Genomic DNA, 19,900 nt, shown 5'->3' on the forward strand with positions numbered 1-19,900 from the left:
CACTATGTGCCAGGTTCAGCTAAAAAATTTATTGTATTTATAAAGAAATTCATGCTAAGAATAATAACCTTCATCACAGCCTATTTGATTGCTAAGTTGTTTTTAAATAGGAAATTAGTGTATTCATATTTCACACACATTTCATATGTACGCACATTTCATTTATCCACGAGTGAGATTTTTTTTTTACTATCTCCATAAATAAGAGGTTGTTCTCATTTGGCAGATGGGATCATTTTTAATTGTGGTCAATATGTAATTTGGAGAAATAGGAACTTCCTTATCATGAGACAAGAAATTCATTTGAGATATGTATTATTTTCCATTAATAAACCTATAGTATATGCAGCATTGTTTGAACTATGAAAACATCTCTGCCTTTGGAAAGGTTTTCTGCCTCCTGGAAAAGCTAATGCATGGCTAGAGGGCACAACATGACCAAATGAATGGTGACAACAGCTAATATTATTATTGAGAACTCATATATGCCAAACTCAGCTAAAAGTTGTATCTCATCATCTCATTTGATCCTGGTGGGCACCATAAAGATATCTACTATATTATGTATGAAGAAAATGAATGTCAGAGGTGCTACCTTTTCCAAACATATAGGTTGGAAGCAGAAAGCCAAAACTGGAACCTGATGACCTACCTCCAAAGTTGGAGCTCATGTTCATGTATTACATATTATATACATATAACAATTTAAAATTTTCAACTGGGAAAAATGAGTTATGATTTCTATACTCACTGCTCTCGATTCCCAAGATTACAGAGAGACAGCTTCTATCCTCTTAAATTTAGTAACTGCCAGCATCTCTCTTCTAGAAATGACCCTAGCCATCCTATTCTAGTGTCCTTATCTTTCCTTTCTTCCTTCCTTTTTTTTTGGTGGGGGGGGTCCAGTCATGGGGCCTGAACTCTGGGCCTGAGCGCTGTCCCTCAGCTCTTCAGCTCAAGGCTAGCGCTCTACCACTTGAGCCACAATGCCACTTCCGGCTTTTTTCTTTTTGCTTATGTGGTGCTGAGGAATCGAACCCAGGGCCTCATGCATGCAAGGCAAGCACTCTACCACTGAGCCACCTTCCCAGCCTCTCTTCCTTTCTTATGTCTCATGACCATCTTGTTTTGCCTCCTTCCATATTATCTCCTAGAGAGAATGCATTCTTCCTCTTCCTGAACTCAAGAACTTGCAGGCCAAAAGAAGGATTTTGTGAGAAGCAGAGCTGATAAGTATACAAATATAGAAGAAACATAATGGAAAGCATGGTCAAAGGTGTAAAAGAAGATTCTTAGGGTTCTGCTGTGCAACAAGGTACACATGGATAATGATATTGTTGTAGACTTAACATGTTGAGGGCGTAGTATAGTGTGTGTTCCTTGGACAAAAAGAGTAAAAGGATATGTATGTAAAAAGAGAATAGGAATAATTGGAGGAAGAAACCCAAGAGATGAACACAGAAAGGAAGTGATGGAAAGTATAGGTGAACAAGTTTACAAACGTACACTTATTAACAAGGGGGTATCTTCCTCTCTACGATAAAGGGAGAGGGAAATTCATCCCAAATCTGAAGTAGAGATAAGCCCAATAAATTGGCACTCCCTAGCTCAAATCTTTTTACAAGAGCAGCCTAACCAGTCACAGACATTTCCTCCCTCTCACAGTCATGTGACCACTAGACTTCTATTGAATGTCCTAAGAGTTCCCTTGTTCTGGGTCCAATATGAAGTTGCAGCCTCCTTGGATCAGAATGATGTCTTCCTGATCTCTGTATGATAGGTTCCTTCTTTCATTTTAGATCTCAATTTCATTAATACATACATGTTTTCATTTTCCTTTCCTACTCAGTTGAATATACTCACTAATGCATTATTCTCTTTATTTCCTTTATACAACTTATGATTATCTGAAAATATCTAATTAATTACCTTCAGATTTACTATTAGTGTCCTTCAGCCACATTTCACTGGTTCAGAGACCTTGTATCTGCCAAATACTGACCACATCCTCTAACACTTAGAACAGACCTTATGACATCATCAGTGTGCCATGAAGATACAGTGCACTCAGTAACAAGTGACAGAGTGACATCTTGTCAAGAAAATAAATATAAGCAGAATTTGAGCTCTGGAGCAATAATCATATCACTGATATTATCCACTAATATTTATTAAATTATTAAAGAATATGTGTGACAGGCTGCTGGTGGGCAGAGGCAGCCGAGAAAAGCCACTTCCTTATACACCACCTGTCCCAATTATACACGACCTGTCCCAATCGTCCTGTCCTTTGGGGGCACTAGCCCAAAACTCTTCAAACTCGCAAAACAAGTTCCTGCTGACCCGGGCCAGGCCATATAAACCCTGCTACAACCAGACTCTGGGCAACCTCTCGGATCCCAACAAGGGAGTTCACTCAGGAGCGTACCCCCAAAAACTTTCCTTCCTTCACCTTTACCTCCTCCTGCATGTTCTTTCCCACCTAAAACCTTACAATGTGAAATACATTCATGTGCTAGAGCCTGTGCTTGAATCTAAGAGGGACTGTTTGATCCACATCAATCTTTGTTCTTTCCTTCTAGAAGTTCATGCTATAGAGAAAACACCGTGTGATGGAAACTATAATCAGAATTACTTGCATTTAACTTGGGAACTGAGAACCTGTAAAACAATGCTTCTAATTTGTACGAAGAGAAACAAGAAAACAGCACTATAGGAACCCTAAGGATACTTAATTTCAGAGTTTGGCATGCAAATGTGAGGATGAAGAGGTACTCATGAGACAGAAGAGAGAGGAAGTAAACACAACTCTCCAAAGAAGTTTCCTGTTGAGTAGTAAATGAACTAAGATAGAAATTGAACAGAAGAAAGGATCAAGGCTAGGACAGAGATAAAGAGAAGACCAAAGATGATTAAAGATAAAAGATATCCTAAAAGGACTAAATTTCACACACAGGATCGTATTACTTTTTGGAGAGTAACAAAAGAGATTGTGCTATAAACCATGAGGAAAGAGGGCACCACAATAATTCTAGGGAAGGAGAGGGAAAAAGATCTTAGCAAAAATGATGCAAACCAGAGCCTACATTGATATTGGCTAGTAAGGGAAATGCTGATGTAGAAAAAAGGAGGAAACTTAAAAAAAAATATTTTCTTCGGGTAGTTGTACAAAGGAGTTGGCATTCAGCAGAGCAGTTTTTGAATGCAGTGCCTCTCAATCAATGTCACACTTTTTAGCATTCCCATCCACTCCTCCACCTCCTCCACTTTTCTTAATATTAGGTTGCGTATTGAATTTTTTGCCATTTAACAAAGCATTTTATGTATACAATGCATCTTGATCTGTATCGTCCCTTCAACATCTCCCTCGTTTTACCCACCCCTTCTGTATTTCTCTCAGGTCTCTGGCATACACAGTGCATCTTTGTCTGCATTGTGCTCATTTCCCACTTTCATTCTTCTACTCTCTCCTCTTGATCTCACCTCTCCCCTCCCCCACAAGTACCCATCTCCAAGTACTCATTTTGTTGGGCTTTGAGTTAGTCTTTCTGAAGAATTATACTATTTGTGTTCTCCCTAGATTCTATTATATTCCAGTTAATTAGTTTATAACCACTGGGATGCCACCTAGTGTTCTTATTTCTAGATTTATAGGCGCATTCTAGTTCCCACTAATGAGGGAAAAGCACACCCTGAGCTTCTTTGGGTCTGGCTTACTTCACTAAACTTAATCCTCTCCAAGTCTTTCCTTATGAATGTTCAATGTCATTCTAATGGATGTGCAGAATTCTATTGTGTATAGATAGCATTTTTCCTTGACCCATTTGTGGGTCAATAGGGGCATATGAGCGTATTTCACATCTTGGCTATAATAAATGAAGATGTAATAAACATGGTTGTGGTGGTGGCTTTAGTTTATCCTTGCTTATGCTCTACTGGATAACTGCCCAAAAGTGGAATTGTTAGGTCATAGGGTAGTTCTATGTTTAGGTTTTTGAGGGCCCTCCATACTGCTTTCCAGAGTGGTTTAACATGTTTACATACCCACCAACAGTGCAATAGAGTTCCCTTTTGGTCACATCCATTCAGTATTTGTTATTGTTAGTTTTCTTGGGAATGGTATTCTAACTGAGGTGAGGTAGAATTGCAATGTTGTTTTGATTTGTATTTTCTTTGTGGCCAGAGATGTTCAACATTTTTGTATGTATCTATTGGCCATATTTACTTCTTCTGAGAAGTCTTTCTTTAAGTCATTAGCGCATTTATTAATTGGGTTGTTTGAGAGATCAAATTTTTGAGCTCTAAGTATGTTTTGGATATTAGTTCTTGTCTGATGGATAGCTGGTAAAAATCTCCCATGCTGTGATCTTTCTACTTAGCTTGTTAGTTATGTCCTTTATTGTGCAGTGTTACCCTGTAGTAACTAGCTTGTAGTGTTACTATCCTATGTAGCAACTTCCCAGATTTGGGAAATGAAAAAATGTGCCTTTATATCTCTCTTAAAATTTGAGCAGAGACTAGTTGTGTACACCATCCATATGGGAAATGAAACACAAGGTTACAGAAGCACCATAATAATGGAATAATTGTTTCAGCATTTACCAAACAATTTAAAAAGACATTAGCTAATTAATTAACTCAATGATTGCTTTATCCCTGCAGGTATATGTGTACAAAGACTGGTGGGTTTTATTCTTTTAATCTCCTTTGAGGCATCTGACGACACAAGAGATTTTTGTCTCAGTGGGAATGTTGTAGTAGATTACATTTGCTGTAAATAAGTGACAATTTTAGAAAGCAATAAGTTCCACTGAGCTTATCTTGAAGACGGGAAAGAAAATTTCAGAGCTAAATAAGGGACTCCCCAAACAGAATGACTATTCATAACAAGTTTAGGGCTTTAGAGAGAAATATCTTGAACTTTGCAGAAAATATGGAACTGGAACAAAAGGAAAGAGGTGCTGTACATCTCAAGACAGAAGCTTCCACTGATTGGTGTGTATAACTCTTCCCTTTCTGGTCTCATAATGAAAATCATTGCTCCATTAGCAGGTTGAGTAATATCAGTATTCCCAGTCAAAGTGGGAAATCAAGCACAAACTGCCTTCCTCTCAGAACAATCAATGGCAAGGTAAAAGAAATAGGTAATTGTATCCTGTCTCCCAGCAAGACATTTTTGCCTGATTAAATGACCTGGCCTGTGAAGTGGAACCTCTAAATGATAGTGAGAGACTATTGCTTAGAGTGAATTTAACCACAGATTCACCAGCCTTCCCTTGAGGAGCTCATTTCCTGTTCCTTGTCACCATGAGGAGCTAGTAGACATGGAAGCTGTGGAGCCATGATACCAATGGTATTCTTCTCTTAACCCAAATGCTCATAACTGTGTCATGGGTAAGACCTTGCTCACTCACTCTAACTTAAATTATTGTTAGTAGAATTCACTTTGTGTGTGTGTGTTTGTGTGTGTGAAAATTAAATTAAGGAATATGCATGAAGCATGTAGCTCTGTGTAGACACACAACTCACATGAAGTCACATATGCTCAACAACTGTTGGTCTTTATTACTGCCAATATGATTATAATGAACAGGATGTGATTCTAGGTTTTGGAGCGGATAGCCATATAGATGAAAGGAAATCATTATAAATAACTAATAGGTGATGGCCATGGTGGGAAATATCAGTCCTACCATTAAGTTAGCCCAGTGATTACACATATCTACATGTGGATGCATATAATCAACTGTCTTGGGGGGTTAATGAAGAAAATCCACTAAACAGTGAGCCTGGATAAATCAAGCAGCCCTTTTATTCTTTATAGGTATCTCATTCTCTGTAGATACTGCAGAGCTATACAATATTCCTGGAAGATAGCTATAAAATTATCTGCTCATTTGGTACTAGACTCTCCACATCAATGCCCAATCTCTGTTTGGATACCCTGAGTGTCAGAATGCTCATTAATTTGAAAACAGTGCTAGACAGCTCTCATTGAGAATTATTCCTTGTTTTAAGTACCTAACCTCCACTAATTAGCCTTGGTCCTTCTTCTTAAGGAGTTATATGTCACATTTAATTTCATTTCCATAGGACAGCTCTTTATGTATGAAGCCAACTCGCAACTTCTGGGTGCAGAAATCTTTTCTTTCACAAGCTTGAGGACCCTAGATTCATTAGTTGATTCTTTTTACTTGAAGATCTTGAATATTTTCAGACCCCGCCTCTAAATATGTCCTAAACTGTCAGCTAGCTAACATTTTAATAGATTATCAACTGGAACTGAATGGAGCATTCCCGGAATCACACTAGCAGAGGACGATGGTGACTTCAATGAGGATAATCATAATAAAATTTGCTCAGCAAATTTTTACATGTTCAACATTGTTCTAAGCATTTTACATACATTATTTTAATATAAAAACTCCATGAACTATACATTATTATTGTCCCTGTTAATAAATAGGCAAATCCTAGCACAAAGAGGGCTGGGTAACTTATCCTGCATCACACAGCTAACAGAAGTAGAACTGAACTTCACAGCCAGGAACACAAGATCCAAAACCTGCTTTCTTAGTCAATAAATTATACTGTAAACCTGTCACACACACACACACACCCTTTATTTTATAGATTATGACTATTAATTCAGGTCCAATCATGTAAGCCTACATTTTCTCTCATGCCCAGTTTTCCACCGTAAAGTTGATAGGCAACTAGATTCCTATTCTTGAGTTCTTTTGATTAAACCGCCCTAATTCTGTAAACCTAATTTCTGTAGCATTTTAACTGTAGAAAGAAAAAAGAGAAGTAACTCTTTTTTTTTTTTTTTTGCCCAGAACTAGCCCATTTTATTTGTGCCAGTAATAGGGCTTGAACTCAGGACCTGGGTGCTGTCCCTTAGCTTTTCTGCTCAAGTCTGGTCTTCTATCACTTGAGCCACAGCTCCACTTCTATCTCCTTGGTGGCTAACTGGAAATAAGAGTCTCACAAACTGTCTTCAGTTCACAGTCTTCGATCTCAGCCTCTTAGGTAACTAAGATACAGGCATGAGCCATTGGCACCCAACCCATAACTAATCAATTTTATTTCAACACAAAAGTAATTACGTATATAAATAATTACTACATTAACATGGGTATAGTGCTTTATATCTCATTAAGCAACTCCATGTTTTTAAATCTCACTTGGTCCCCACATAAAAACACTTAATGTTATCTGTCTCTATAGGTAAGAACATTTGAGGTTAAAGACAGCAAGGTGGCATACTAAGTGTCTAGTACCTGATAAGGAATGATTCTAAGCAGGACTCTAACCCAGGAAATGTGCTCCTAGAGCCTGCCATACCCTAAGCTCTCATGCTGACTCAACTCCTCCTTTGCACTTTGCTGGCACTGGAGCTAATACTGGAAAGAATGAGGGTGCTTAGGTCCAAAGCTATGATCTGAATTCATCTAGATCAGGCATTTGTGTCACCTGAGAAATCAGGAAGTATCCCAAGATAAGCACTTGGGAAGCAATCAATTAAAGGAAAAGAGGAATAGAGGAGAAATAGAAAGACACTGCATGTAGAAGCAAGAAGGTGATGTAAATGTAAACCAGGAGAGAAATCAAGGGATAGCATAGGAGATGGCCACAAAAGACAGAGTAACATAAAATTAGTATGTTAAAAAAAGTCAACAACAAACACATTATCTGAAAGCCTGCAGGTGCCAGCAATTCAAATAAACGTATAGCAATTAACAGAATTAACACAGCCTTAAATAGCTTGGCTCACCAGATGCGGACCCTTATCAGGGTTCTATAAAATGTAAAGTTATTACAGATTAAACCATTAATCATCTGTTCAGAGACAATCTCTGGCTGCAAAACCCTGTTTGGTTTTAAATGGCTAATAACCACAAAGGACGTGGAATGTAATATGTGCAATGATGTTCTACCCAATCCTGTCCCCTTTAAATATGAGTTCCCTTCTCCCAGTTCTCCTGATTTCCCATCCTATCTATTAGAAAAGAGAAGCAAGAGAGTACTGGTCTGCCTCTGGAAGCACTTGCAAATCCCCATTAGCATGTAGAGGTCGCAGAACATGAGGGGAGGAGAGACATATGGAGGAGAAAGAGGTTGAATGAAGAATGAACCAAATCAACTACACAGAAGCCCAACCACACAGGAGAGCATTGTGAATGGGCTGGAGTAAGGACTCTGGGTCTGGAAGAGACACTAGTGGTTAGAGTTAATGTTTGTTTATGCAATTCAGTCTGAACTTGGCTTTCCTCTCCTGTTCAGTGCTTCATCTAGCAACAATATCTTGGTACTGCTAAGGACAGAGGAAAGAAGAAAGTATGTGCAAACAGGGAGGACTGTTAGATACTGAAATGAGATTCAAGAGGCAATGCTTTTCTGTAGTAACTTTTCACAGTACTATTCTCCCTGTCCAGTGCTGATTACTTTTCCTATCTCTGTTCTTCACCTTCCTAGGGGAAAAAAGAAAGTACAATGGGGCGGGTGGGGAGTGTAGGTATTCTAACTTCAGGAATAAAAGGCTGATGAATAAAATGCCACTGCATAGCTAAAATCCTTCTATGGCTCATATTATCTAGAGAATAGTATGCAAGAGTGCAGCATGAAATAAAGCCCTATGTTACCTGATCTGTAGCTAACATTGCAGTTATATCACCACAATTCCTAGTCTTGCACTTTGTGCTGTGGAATTAGTAACTGCTTATAAGTTCCTCACCAGATACCACCCATTTGCCTTTACTCAAGCTATCTTCTCATCCTCTACCACTCTTCCCTATTCCCTTCTATTTCTCAAGCACCACCTGAGGCAGTATTTCTTCTGTGGGGCCCTCTCCAGACCCCAGAATATGTTGTCTTTTGTCTCAGCAGCCCTAGTGATTTCTGTCTCTTATGAATTTTTTAAATAAGTTTGTCTTTTATGAAACTTAAATATAGCCTGGCACCAGTGGCTCCATGCTAGTAAACTTAGCTACTCAGGAAGCTAAGATCTGACCATCAGAGTTCAAAGCTAGCTCAGGCAGGAAAGTCAATGAAACTCTTATCTCCAATTAACTACCAAAAAAATCCAGAAATGGCTTTGTGGCTCAAAGTGATAGAGCACTGGCCTTGAGTACAAAAACTCAGGGACAATGCCCAGGTCCTGAGTTCAAGCTCTAGGGCTGGCACCTGTATATGTGTGTGTGTGTGTGTGTGTGTGTGTGTGTGTGTGTATACAAACATACATGTGTGAGTCTCCTGTCCCACTAAGTATAAAATCCTCTAAGGCAAGATCCTTATTTGATTAATCTCTGTATCTTAGTTTAGTTGTTGTCATGCTACATGTTTTGTGTCTTCCCACATATTTCGCATATTGAAACTCTAATGCCAATAATGATGGTACTTAGAGATGGTGCCTTTGGGAAATAACTAGGTCATGGGGGAAAATTCTTCAGTATTGGCTCAGTACCTTTATAATGGTGACCCAGAGTAGTCAATGACCCTCATATCAGATACCTGAGGGAAGTGAGTAAACTTGTTGATTCAATTATCACTATGCCAAGATGGTCTTTAATTTATGCCAAAAAAGTCAGGTGGGGAATAGTACCTAAAAACAATTATTCACAAAAACATTTAGCAAATTAACAAATCAATAAATGATTATTCAGAAGTCCCAGAACTATTCTAACAGCTGGAGTCCTAAGGAGAACAAGAGCAAGACAGACCCCTTAAAATGTGAAAATCTGAAGAGGAACAAGATGCTGACTTTGTGACCGTTTAGTGAACATGAATCTTACATTGATAGCAAGGGTAGAGAACCACAGCAGTTTGATGACAACTTGGACATGCCTTTTGTGACTTTTTTTATTACAGAGATTTCGTATTATCAGTGGTATGAACACAGGTTAGGATTCAGTCACTTTAGCTCTCAATAGCAGGGCCAATCTTAGATTTCAGGTGTGAAAGAACTAGTTTCAAAAATAAAACCTATTTGTTCCACAGGCAAAGAACTGTCCATGATTCTGGAAGAGAAATCCCATCTTCCTTTCACCACATCCCAATCTGATGAAAAATAACATATAATAGCACCCAGTCCAGTTTGAGAAAACTGAGAACCACAAATGATAAAAAAACCACAGAGGGAAAAAATGGAAAGAGAGATAGGGAAGGGAAGATAGCATTGTACAAGAACTAGAGCAAGCCTATCTAAAGGTGAGATGATCAAAATGGGATTTAACCTGGAGCTAAAAGCAATCATAGTGGGAAGTTCTTCTTGTTCACTAATTTATTAAAGACAAAAAGTAAGAATAAGAGATTTCCTCTGACATTCACAGAAAGCAAGTTGTAAGAATTAAGTGGAGACTAATACTACTTTTGACTCAAAGGTATGTGTACAAGCACTCAGACAAACAAGAAGGCCTCTCTGTTTCTTAGAAAGACCATAAGATTCTCTATGCACAGCAGAGATACGATGGAATGTAACAGAATTCTCATTTTGACTGCTACTTCATGTTTTAGATATTCCTTTTGCTAACTTAGTCTGTATTCAAATACAGATTCATGCAGCTTCCTAATAGTTAGTTCTAATAGTGACAGTATTTTCAAAACTACCTCAAATTTTTGAGCTAGTGACACTCCTGACAGACTTTTGAATATTTTGGCTTTTTACTTGGGAAGCATACGTGGTGGTAGTGGTGGTGGTGGTGGTGGTGGTGGTGGTGGTGGTGTGTGTGTGTGTGTGTGTGTGTAATCTTTGGTATGGTGTGTGTGTGTGTGTGTGTGTGTGTGTGTGTGTGTGTGTGTGTGTGTGTGTTATCGTAGGTTCTGCATAAGTCAACTTTGTATTTTTCTGAGATTTGTTTTAAAATGGTCAAGGCTATCCTTCCTAGTTAATAGATCAAAGATTTGTGATTCAGAAATTGCTCTTCTGTCTCAAAACACATCGCTGAGAAATGGTTCAATATGATTATGTATAGGAGAAAAGTGTACCCTTTAATCTCATCTAGGAAATTCCATGTTCAGAACTGTTGCACTATGGAAATGGATGAAATTTCCATGGCAACATATTCTTTCATTTACTCCTGAGCCACATCTTGCTAATGCAAAAGTTGTAATCTAGTTTTGATGGGAGTACAATTCCAATGTGGTGTGATTTAACAGTGGCTAAGTGTCTTTCAGGGTTCTTTACATATTGAGTAGTTTATGCCTGTATTCTATCCAAATAGGAGAAAATCCCAGGAAAGAAGTGCTCTAGGCCTACCATAATTCCTTCAGAAATGACAGTGAAATCCCCGAAGCCAGCAGGACCCGAGGTAACATACGCAGAGAAAAGAAAAGCAGTTTTTGGATTCTCCTTTAATTTGCCTTTAAGACTGACGACAGTACAAAGCTATAATTGGATTGTTCCTTCCTTTGTCATGTTTTTCCTTTCCACCCTTTCCTCTCAATTCACATAGAGTTTATTGCAACAAGACTCAGCTCAAATCACTTCTTCTCTAGACCTGACTACAACTAAAATGTATCTGCTTCTTCAATCAGTCAAAGCATTTAGACTGTGGCACTGGACACCATGTGTTCAGTGTAATTATTTACTTACTGATCACAATTTTCCTTCTTAGATGATAGTCTGAGCATGGAGACTATGCCTTATAAAGACCCACCAAGTTTTGCTACAGCATATTAAAATGTACCTGATTATTATTTAATAATTTGATCCACTCAATAAATCCTTACTTTGCACCTATTATATGCCAGGCAAAACAGACGCATTTCTTGTCTTAACATGATGGTTTTGCAGTCCAATGACATAAATAAATGCAAGTGTGGTGCCATCTCTTATATATCTGTGGTTCAACAAATTTCACATAACCATAATAAGAATAAAACGTATGCCCTGAGAGGAAGCTCATACAATGTCACAAGAGATTTTTATCTACAAGAAAGAACACTGTTAGCTTCTCACAGAATTTCCCTAGGGATATGGTTATAGATATCTCAGGCAATCAAGCTTAGCTTAGATTAAACAAAAATGTACAGTGTACTGTTCTGATGACAGAGTGTTCTGAAAGAATTCTACCAATCAAGTCTGATTCTTTTTGCCTCAACAATTGACCTTAGAGATTGAACTTCCACTTGAATGAAGATCCTTTGCTCTCAGATAGAGATCTCAACACATCAGCTACAATGGTTGAAAATGAATAATGGCAAAAACCCACTGCTTTCTTGAAGCTATGGCTACTAGCTTTCAGAAAAGCAAGGAAGGAAGGAAGAAAGGAAGGAAGGGAGGAAGGGAGGGAAGGAAGGGAGGGAGGGAGGGAGGGAGAACTTCTGAGGCTTAATGTTATAGTCTGAGAATTTTCCTTCATTTCAATGATGACACTCTCAGGGATACCACACTTGGCAAAGGTAAAATAATGTATATTATTTTTTGTACACACAAGCAGAAATTGAGCTACTTCTAGCTAGAGTTAGAAAGCACAAAATCAGACTTCACAAGTGTCAACTTCCTTGTGCGTTCAAAGGCCTTTCATTTGTATTACCGCATTTAATTTATAAAGCACAGAGACCTGTGGGACAAGAGACTCCATTAATTAAATGAAATAGTCATAGTGACATATTTCAATGACAAACCCAAAGTTGCCCAGCCAGTATATACTAGTACCAAGGAGTAGGATATCTCCCAAGTCCAAAGCCCTCTCCTCTTATAAATTAGATTAGGCATCAGATACAGTCATTGATAGAGTGATCTCATTTGTTCATAAATAACTATAAGACACAGTGCATTTAATGGAGGTGTGTGAACTTTACCTCTTTAAGACAACCCATGAAGTTGTTGCTCACAGGTGAACCTGGCAAGTCAGCTGTACTTGGGCTTCCTCCCACGTAGAAGAAATCATCAGAGCCCAGCATGGTATAATCCTCCTGAGTGTAGCCCGTTGTGGTGAGGATGCCATCCACAGAGATTGTCACCTGGTGATGGGACATAGGGACAGAAAAAATTCCCAACAATGACCTTACAGTTCTATCAAACTCCAATGACTTCCCCTACTTGTAGCATCACTGTCTTTAAGATTTTGGTGAAGTATTCTTTGTCAATTTGCTTTGCTTTTAGAATGTGCATCCAAGTTCCATTTTCTGGTCTGCTCCCCGTGTTCCAAGCCTACAGCCTACACATGGGAGAGTTTGTTAGAATTGCCAAGTCCAACACCTTGTTCTACCCATTTCACATCTTTCTCAGTCAGGCTAGAAAATGGAACCATCCTCGGACGATATCACTTGACTTAGTTTATTGCTAAAATGATGTGAATTTTCTTATATGATTGTTAATCATGGTGGTAATGAAAAACAGCAAAGGAGACATTTGACAATGGGGTTTGTTAGGGGTTGGTCTTTGGTTGTTGATGGTTTTTCTTTTTTTTCTTTTCTTTTTAAATTTGTTTCTTTCTTGGCTCACGCCACATGACAGACATGCATTGTGGGAGGGAAGGAGAAGGGTCTGTATTCGGATGTGCTGAGGATGATTCATGCTATGGACCCCAAGGTACCAACCCCTGCCCTCCTTCAGCTGCTACCACCACCAAGAGAAGAAATAACCGAAACCCAAAAGGCAACTCTAACAAAATATTTTTAAAAGGAATGGTGATAACGCCCATGGGGGAATGAAAATAGCACCCAAACACCCAACGTCCACTAGAGGAACAGAGGGCAAAGAAAAAAGATGGCACCTCAAAGCGTGCACACACCATACATTAAAGCTCCCATGCGAAAATAATCTGGAGCCAAGAGAAAAGGCAGAAGAAAACAAAAAGGACCGTGGGAAAGGGTGAGGAGAAATAGAAGAATCAAAATCAACTTCACACTTACATGCACTGAACAAACTGAAAAAGGAGATGGGATGGGTTTTAAAAAATCACTCAAAACTAAAAATAAAATAAAAATAAATTCCTTCCCCTACCTGCCACCTCCCTCACTAAAGTAAGAAAGAAAAAGGAAGGGGAAAAAAAAAGAAAAGAAAAGAAAGTCCAAACCCAACCCCAAAACTATATGAAGTATGAGTGGAGAATGCAGATTGAGGAAACCAAAGAGAAGAAAATAGAATTGGGTTAATGGTTAATAGGTTGTTAGTAAGGGGGAGGAAAATGATGGGACAAGTACTGATGCCAATGGGATGTTCCACTAGACAGGACCATGCCATGCAGAGCTGGATGGGGAACACAATTAGTGGAGCTCCCTTCGGTCGTGGTGATGGGAGGATAAGGAAATAGAAAGGGAAGGAAGAGTATAGGACCAGGAGCACCTTCACCCCCAGATCACCTGCAGCAGCGATGGCCACACAAAAGGGGAAGAGAAAAGGGATTAGGGAGTGCGGGAAGGAGAGGAAAGAGACAGGAAGAAGAGAAGGGGGCAGAGGAAGACACTGAGACAAGGCTGTCTCACTAGAAATCTCTGTCGTTCCTAGTCTGTAACTTGGCAGTTGCAAAAGAGTAAAACAAAATTTTAACTAAATGGAAACATTCCCATAAAAATACTTTTAAGGGAGGGGGGTGGGTAGTAACCAGAGAAAAGGAAAATGGCTTCACTCAACTCAATGAAATATTATTTCTAGGACAGGCATAGATCCCTGTCCAATTTTATTTTAAGGAAAAAGAAAACTATTGCATTCGGTTTTCCGACAACAAAATAAAAAGTTGAAAAAAGAAGGAGAAATAAGTATAAAGAGAATCAAAGAGGAGGTATGGGGCAGGGGAGGAGAAGAGGGGCAACACACGGCAAACCCAAAAAAAGAGACAATAAGAATGATATCTACCAGACAATGTAGTTTGTTTACCATAGCGTGTCCGATGCCTGAGTGCTTTGCGGAGAAGGGGGAAGAAAGGAAATTAAAAATTGTGAACAGAACGATTGTTAATTAAAAAAACTAAAAACAAAGATGAGTCGTTAGGGTGTTAGTACATTAGTCGGTTAGTAAATGACACATTGCATGAATGATCTTGTGTTAGTTTTTCAAAAAAAAGATACCCAACACAGAAAGAGAGGGTGGGGGAACGACAATGAGACCTGGACTTCATGGAAAACCCGGCCCCAGGGACAGAGCCAGGATAGGAGTGGTCCACTGGCTCCCTCCCAGTACCGCTCAAACCACACTTCATCTCAATGCCCACTACTAGCATTATACTTACTTCCCAGGACCTCTTTTGAATGAATACTGCCCAGGCTCCCTTCCCACCCTCTAAATCATACACATTCCCCTGTTCTGAAAGAAAAGACACCCAAAGTTTACAGTTCAGCAAGTAGAGAAACAGCTACATATCAAATAGGTTGGGTTGCGGGGGGTGGGGGGTGGGGGGAGGTTGCTATTTTTCACATCTGAATCTAACTCCAGTAGGACCTTGTTCTAGAAAGAACTGAAATCCATGTAGGCCACACCTCACAAAGGATTTTCATTGCCAATATAAAGATCCCCGGGCCACATATAGATTTGTGCAATTTGTGCATTTTAGAATAATTCTGTCAGTTATAATGCACCAATTAAAAGAAGTTAAGTCTTCTGTATTGACTAATGAGGTTATCATGTTTTATTGACTTTGCCAGAATGGGTGGGAGTGGGGAGGAACCTCTCTGCCTACATTTCTCCAGAACAACTCTGCCCAAGCTTTCAAGCAAGTTCTTATATGGAAATCGGGGGGAAGAACATGTTAAAATGGTTTAGAGATGCCCTCCCTCCCTACAATCAATCTCCTTGTCACTGATGTCAAGCACAACATTCCCAACACACCTCGAGCTGAGAGGCTGACAGGGTAGAAGATCTGCAGCTCCAGTTTTGTATCTATGGTTTAACTATGTGGCAACAAGAGGTAAGACAATTAAAGAGGGGGTGTTGGCCTTGGTCTCTGGCAAGTTAAAGGCAAACCTACTCTGTACACACATGTGCACACATGTACACTTCTACTACCTTCAGCTGAATAACAGTTATAATTGGGAGCAAATACAGACAGTCCAGTAAAATACCTGGGCTTGGTTCTGAGTTGACTTTAAGACAGAACTACAAATTGGTGACTTTGAAGGAAGAAATGAAGAGTTCTGCCCTATTTAGTAATAAATCCTCCAGGAAAGTCTAGGTAAATTTTCCTCAGATAGTTTTTTTTCTACAGAAGCCGTTGTTGGATCTTACCAATAATGTGGATGGGCTGCCATAAGCTTGCCATCCAATATTTATAAAGCTATTTATAATTTATTTGGAATAGATAAGGAGCTTCCCACTCCTTCAAGCGTATTCTAGGGAACTCAGAAGATGTCATAAAATATTTTGAACAGTCAAAATAATAATCTTAGATTCTTCAACACTGAAAAGATTTCAATTGCAAAAATCAACTCTGCCTTTCAGAGATTTCCCTCTATTTCAGTACATTTGGTACAAGTACATTTGGAAACAAAATTCAATCAGGATTTCAATGAGGTCCAATTATAGGGGTGCTTTTTCACATGGGCTTCCTATGCTCTCTGTGAGGAGGTACCCTATTACCTTAGGACCTCTGAGGACGTGTCTAGGACAGAGAGCTCTACTTAGCTGCATATTGGCACCAGAGAGAAGCAGTCACCTCTGGGACAAATGCTCAACCTGTAAATCATCTGCACGTCACAGTGACTCTAGCACTGAGACCATGGATGAGCTCATAATCCTTCTGGAACAGAAGGCGCTTTGCATATTTAGCCACCACACATGGCTGGGGAGCATTGTAATCAGCATTTCACAAATGGAAGCTGTGCTGGAGTAAGGTTAAGTGGCTTGTCCAAGGGCACAGAGAGGAGTTGGGCCTTTGAACTTGAGACAGAGCATAATAGAAACCCTTTGGGGGTGGCTTTTCTCCAATTGCTTTGACCACAAACATCACAACAAATATTTGAATTACAGTGTGGTTTATCCTCTTTCATTTAAAGAACTTAATTGAGACCTGGTACTATTTTAGCAAAATGTGTTTAGTAAAAATAAAATTGAACCTTTGTTAGGCAGTTGTGTTTGGAGAGAAGTAAAGATGGAGTTGCTGAGAACTGTAGCTTCACGATGTTCTTCGGTGCATCAAAATCTAAACTTCTATTGCCTAATGTCTAAAGGGTGTTATTGTGTACCTGCCGATCAAACCTGGCAAAAGGTCATATATCACTCTTTGTCCTAGTCTTTATACTTTTGTATCAGCAAATGGAGATTTGTTTGGGCTTTCTTGGCAGGAAAGGAGTTCTTTCTGAGTACTATAGACAGGGGACAATGAAAGAAAACACCAGCATTCGAGTTCTTTTGGAATTGCAGGGAAAGCAGAACCATGACTCAAAAGTCAAATTCACATTAAGGTAAGAAGGTTGAGGTCTTTAAGTCTTGTGTTACTTGACAATGTTACCACAGATAGAATGGAATCCCCCAACCAGGTGGCTTCTTTGACTCATTCAAGTGCAAATGAATGTTTTGACTATAGTTTCTTTCCAATGTGTGCTAGCCTATATTATCTGCTTAGTATTACTTAAGAGTCACACTTTTACCAAACACAAAATGTATGTAAGCACCTGTCATGTCTTATGCTTTCGTGTCTACATGAAAAAGCATTAAATTAATCATATTGTTGGATAAATTTGATAAGCACTTTCTGGAAATTTGCATGCTGTTTTCTGATTAATGCAGGATGAACGCTATCCAACTAGGTTGCCTGACAGATTCGCCAGTAGGAAAACCAAGTGGAAATAGTAGCATGAAAAGAAAAAAAAAACATCTCAACACAGATCATGACTTCTGTGGGAAATGCTTTTACACTATGTGCTAATAAGGTATTGTTCCTCTTCTTATTTTAATTGTTAGTTTGTGATAATTATAATTATTATGAAATGGAAAGCCACTTTGCTTGGCTCAGACTCCCTGGAAGTATTGTCACCTGACGAAGTTGCCTGCTTAGAATCCGCAAGTGCTGGGAGTGAGTTCTCAAGCATGCCCAGAATCAGGAAAGCTGCTCCAAAGTTGACATTTTTATTTGGTTCCTTCCACTTCCCAGGCCTGCCAGTCAACAGAAGAGTCTTGGAGGTAAAAGACCAGGGAAATAAAGTAGGACCATTGCATCAGGGAACAGAGAAACAGGAATTCAGAAAAATCCCAGCTAATGCCAAGTTGAGGGGCTAACACAACAGGGAAAGAAACAAAGAAAACAGTTGAGGAGGGATAACAAATTAAAGTTACAGGGAGGAAAAAGAAAATTTTCTGGTAGGAGTTAAAAGTATGACAACATCATGACAGTGGCTCACTTCATTAACAAAGGAAAACATATATTCAAAGAAATGAGGAAAATCCGTCAAGCGGCAGCAACAAAATGCTGTTCCTAATCGAATTTAACAATAACATGATAAGATTCCAAAGTAATTAAGAAAATGATTTAGAAAAAAAAAAGAAGGAAGGCGGAGGAAAAGGGATGAAAGTACTTATCACTTTTATTATCTACACAACTGATTTTTGTTCTTAAATAGCAAGCACAAAAAGAAGAATTGAAGTATGAGGAGAAACATATTTTAATCCATTTTTTTCCCTTGTGAAACTGCAAAGACTGGGAGAAAGACTCTGACATACCCAGATCTATAGGTCTCTACCCGTCTTCACCTGTATCACAAGTTTTCTACCTAATGGGAGCCTTCCAGACTCTCTCTCTCCCCCAGCCATTACCTGCCGGAGGTTGCGTGTCACTTTGACATCGTGCCAAGCGTTGTCATTGAATTTTCCATTCACTGGCTCTACAATGGCCTCAAAGGCTCCGGACCCCAGGTTAATGACCAAGGAGACCGCGCCATCCTTCAGAGCCAGGTTGACATAGTCCGCCGACTTGCCCGTGTGCAGGATGAGCCCATTGCGCTGCCAGGTCTTAAAGGACAGGGTGATTTCATCACTGCTGCTCTGGATGGGGTTCTGGGACAGGTCGTAGCACAGGTATTCTGAACCTCGGAAAGTAGCCACGTTCTCCTCTCGAGCTGTCGGGAAAGAAGAGTAGACAGGAGTCAACACCCGACTGGCAAGAGTCAGATCTATACCAATACTGAAGAGAACACAGCCAGAGGGCATTGCCCGTACCCTGGTTCCAAGTCTGCATTCCCTCCAGGCTCTATCTACATAGCAGGGAAACTGGCACAAGAGGCATTAAAGATCAATAAGGCATCTACACCAGGATAGAAGATGCACAATATGGGGCAGAAGAGCTGGAGGCTACTCCTTTAGATATTTTCAAAAAAAAAAAACCTAGAGAGAAATTTTATGCAAAACAGACCAGCAAGAGTTACATTGCTGTTGGCCTTGGCCATGGTTTTTAAATACTAGAAAAACTGATATAGAATGGCTAGTTAACTGGTCTGACAAAGGACTCTTTCACAGTAGGTACCTTTTACTGACCAAGAACTAAAATCAATTACCCTGAAAGATTTGGCTCTGATTTCCACCCATTAAGAACTCACTAACTTTTGTTTCTGTGATAGAGTCCTGGACCCAGTGGAACCTGGATGGGTGGTTAAAGAGGAAGTTAGACTTGAGAAGGTGATCAGCAGGTGAGAAAATTAGAATAGAGTAAAATTAGGGCTGGGAAGGTGGCTCAGTCGTAGAGTGCTTGCCTCACATGCATGAGGTCCTGAGTTCGGTTCCTCAGCACCACATAAACAGAAAAAGCCAGAAGTGGCACTGTGGCTCAAGTGGCAGAGCACTAGCTTTGAGCTGAAGAGCGCAGGGACAGCACCCAGGCCCAGAGTTCAAGCCTCATGACCCTCAAAAAAAAAAAAAAGAAAAGAAAGAAAGAAGAGAGTAAAATTTAGTAATATGTTCTTGAGGACAGCAATACTGCGCTTAGTCTCAAACAAAGGGACTTTTGCAGTGGGGACGGGGAGGGAGGTC

The 19,900-nt window shown here is 39.5% G+C and overlaps 1 protein-coding gene across 6 annotated transcripts in view; it reads right to left on the reverse strand.

Moving 5' to 3' along the window:
• Nrxn3 (neurexin 3) overlaps positions 1-19,900 on the reverse strand; it is a 1,519,933-nt gene that overhangs the window by 1,111,992 nt on the left and 388,041 nt on the right. For 4 of the 6 annotated variants that reach the window (XM_042692577.1, XM_042692576.1, XM_042692579.1 and 1 more), the window contains 2 exons: positions 18,692-18,993; positions 12,805-12,966 (listed from right to left, as the gene is read on the reverse strand). In XM_042692577.1, the coding sequence (XP_042548511.1) occupies positions 12,805-12,966; positions 18,692-18,993 (464 nt within the window). Of the gene's footprint in view, positions 1-12,804; positions 12,967-18,691; positions 18,994-19,900 lie in introns of those variants that run through there. The other 2 variants (XM_042692581.1, XM_042692580.1) reach the window with 1 other exon arrangement.

This window comes from Dipodomys spectabilis, unplaced genomic scaffold (assembly GCF_019054845.1).
Source record: "Dipodomys spectabilis isolate Male_0828 unplaced genomic scaffold, ASM1905484v1 ptg000157l, whole genome shotgun sequence".
Taxonomy (NCBI): domain Eukaryota; kingdom Metazoa; phylum Chordata; class Mammalia; order Rodentia; family Heteromyidae; genus Dipodomys; species Dipodomys spectabilis.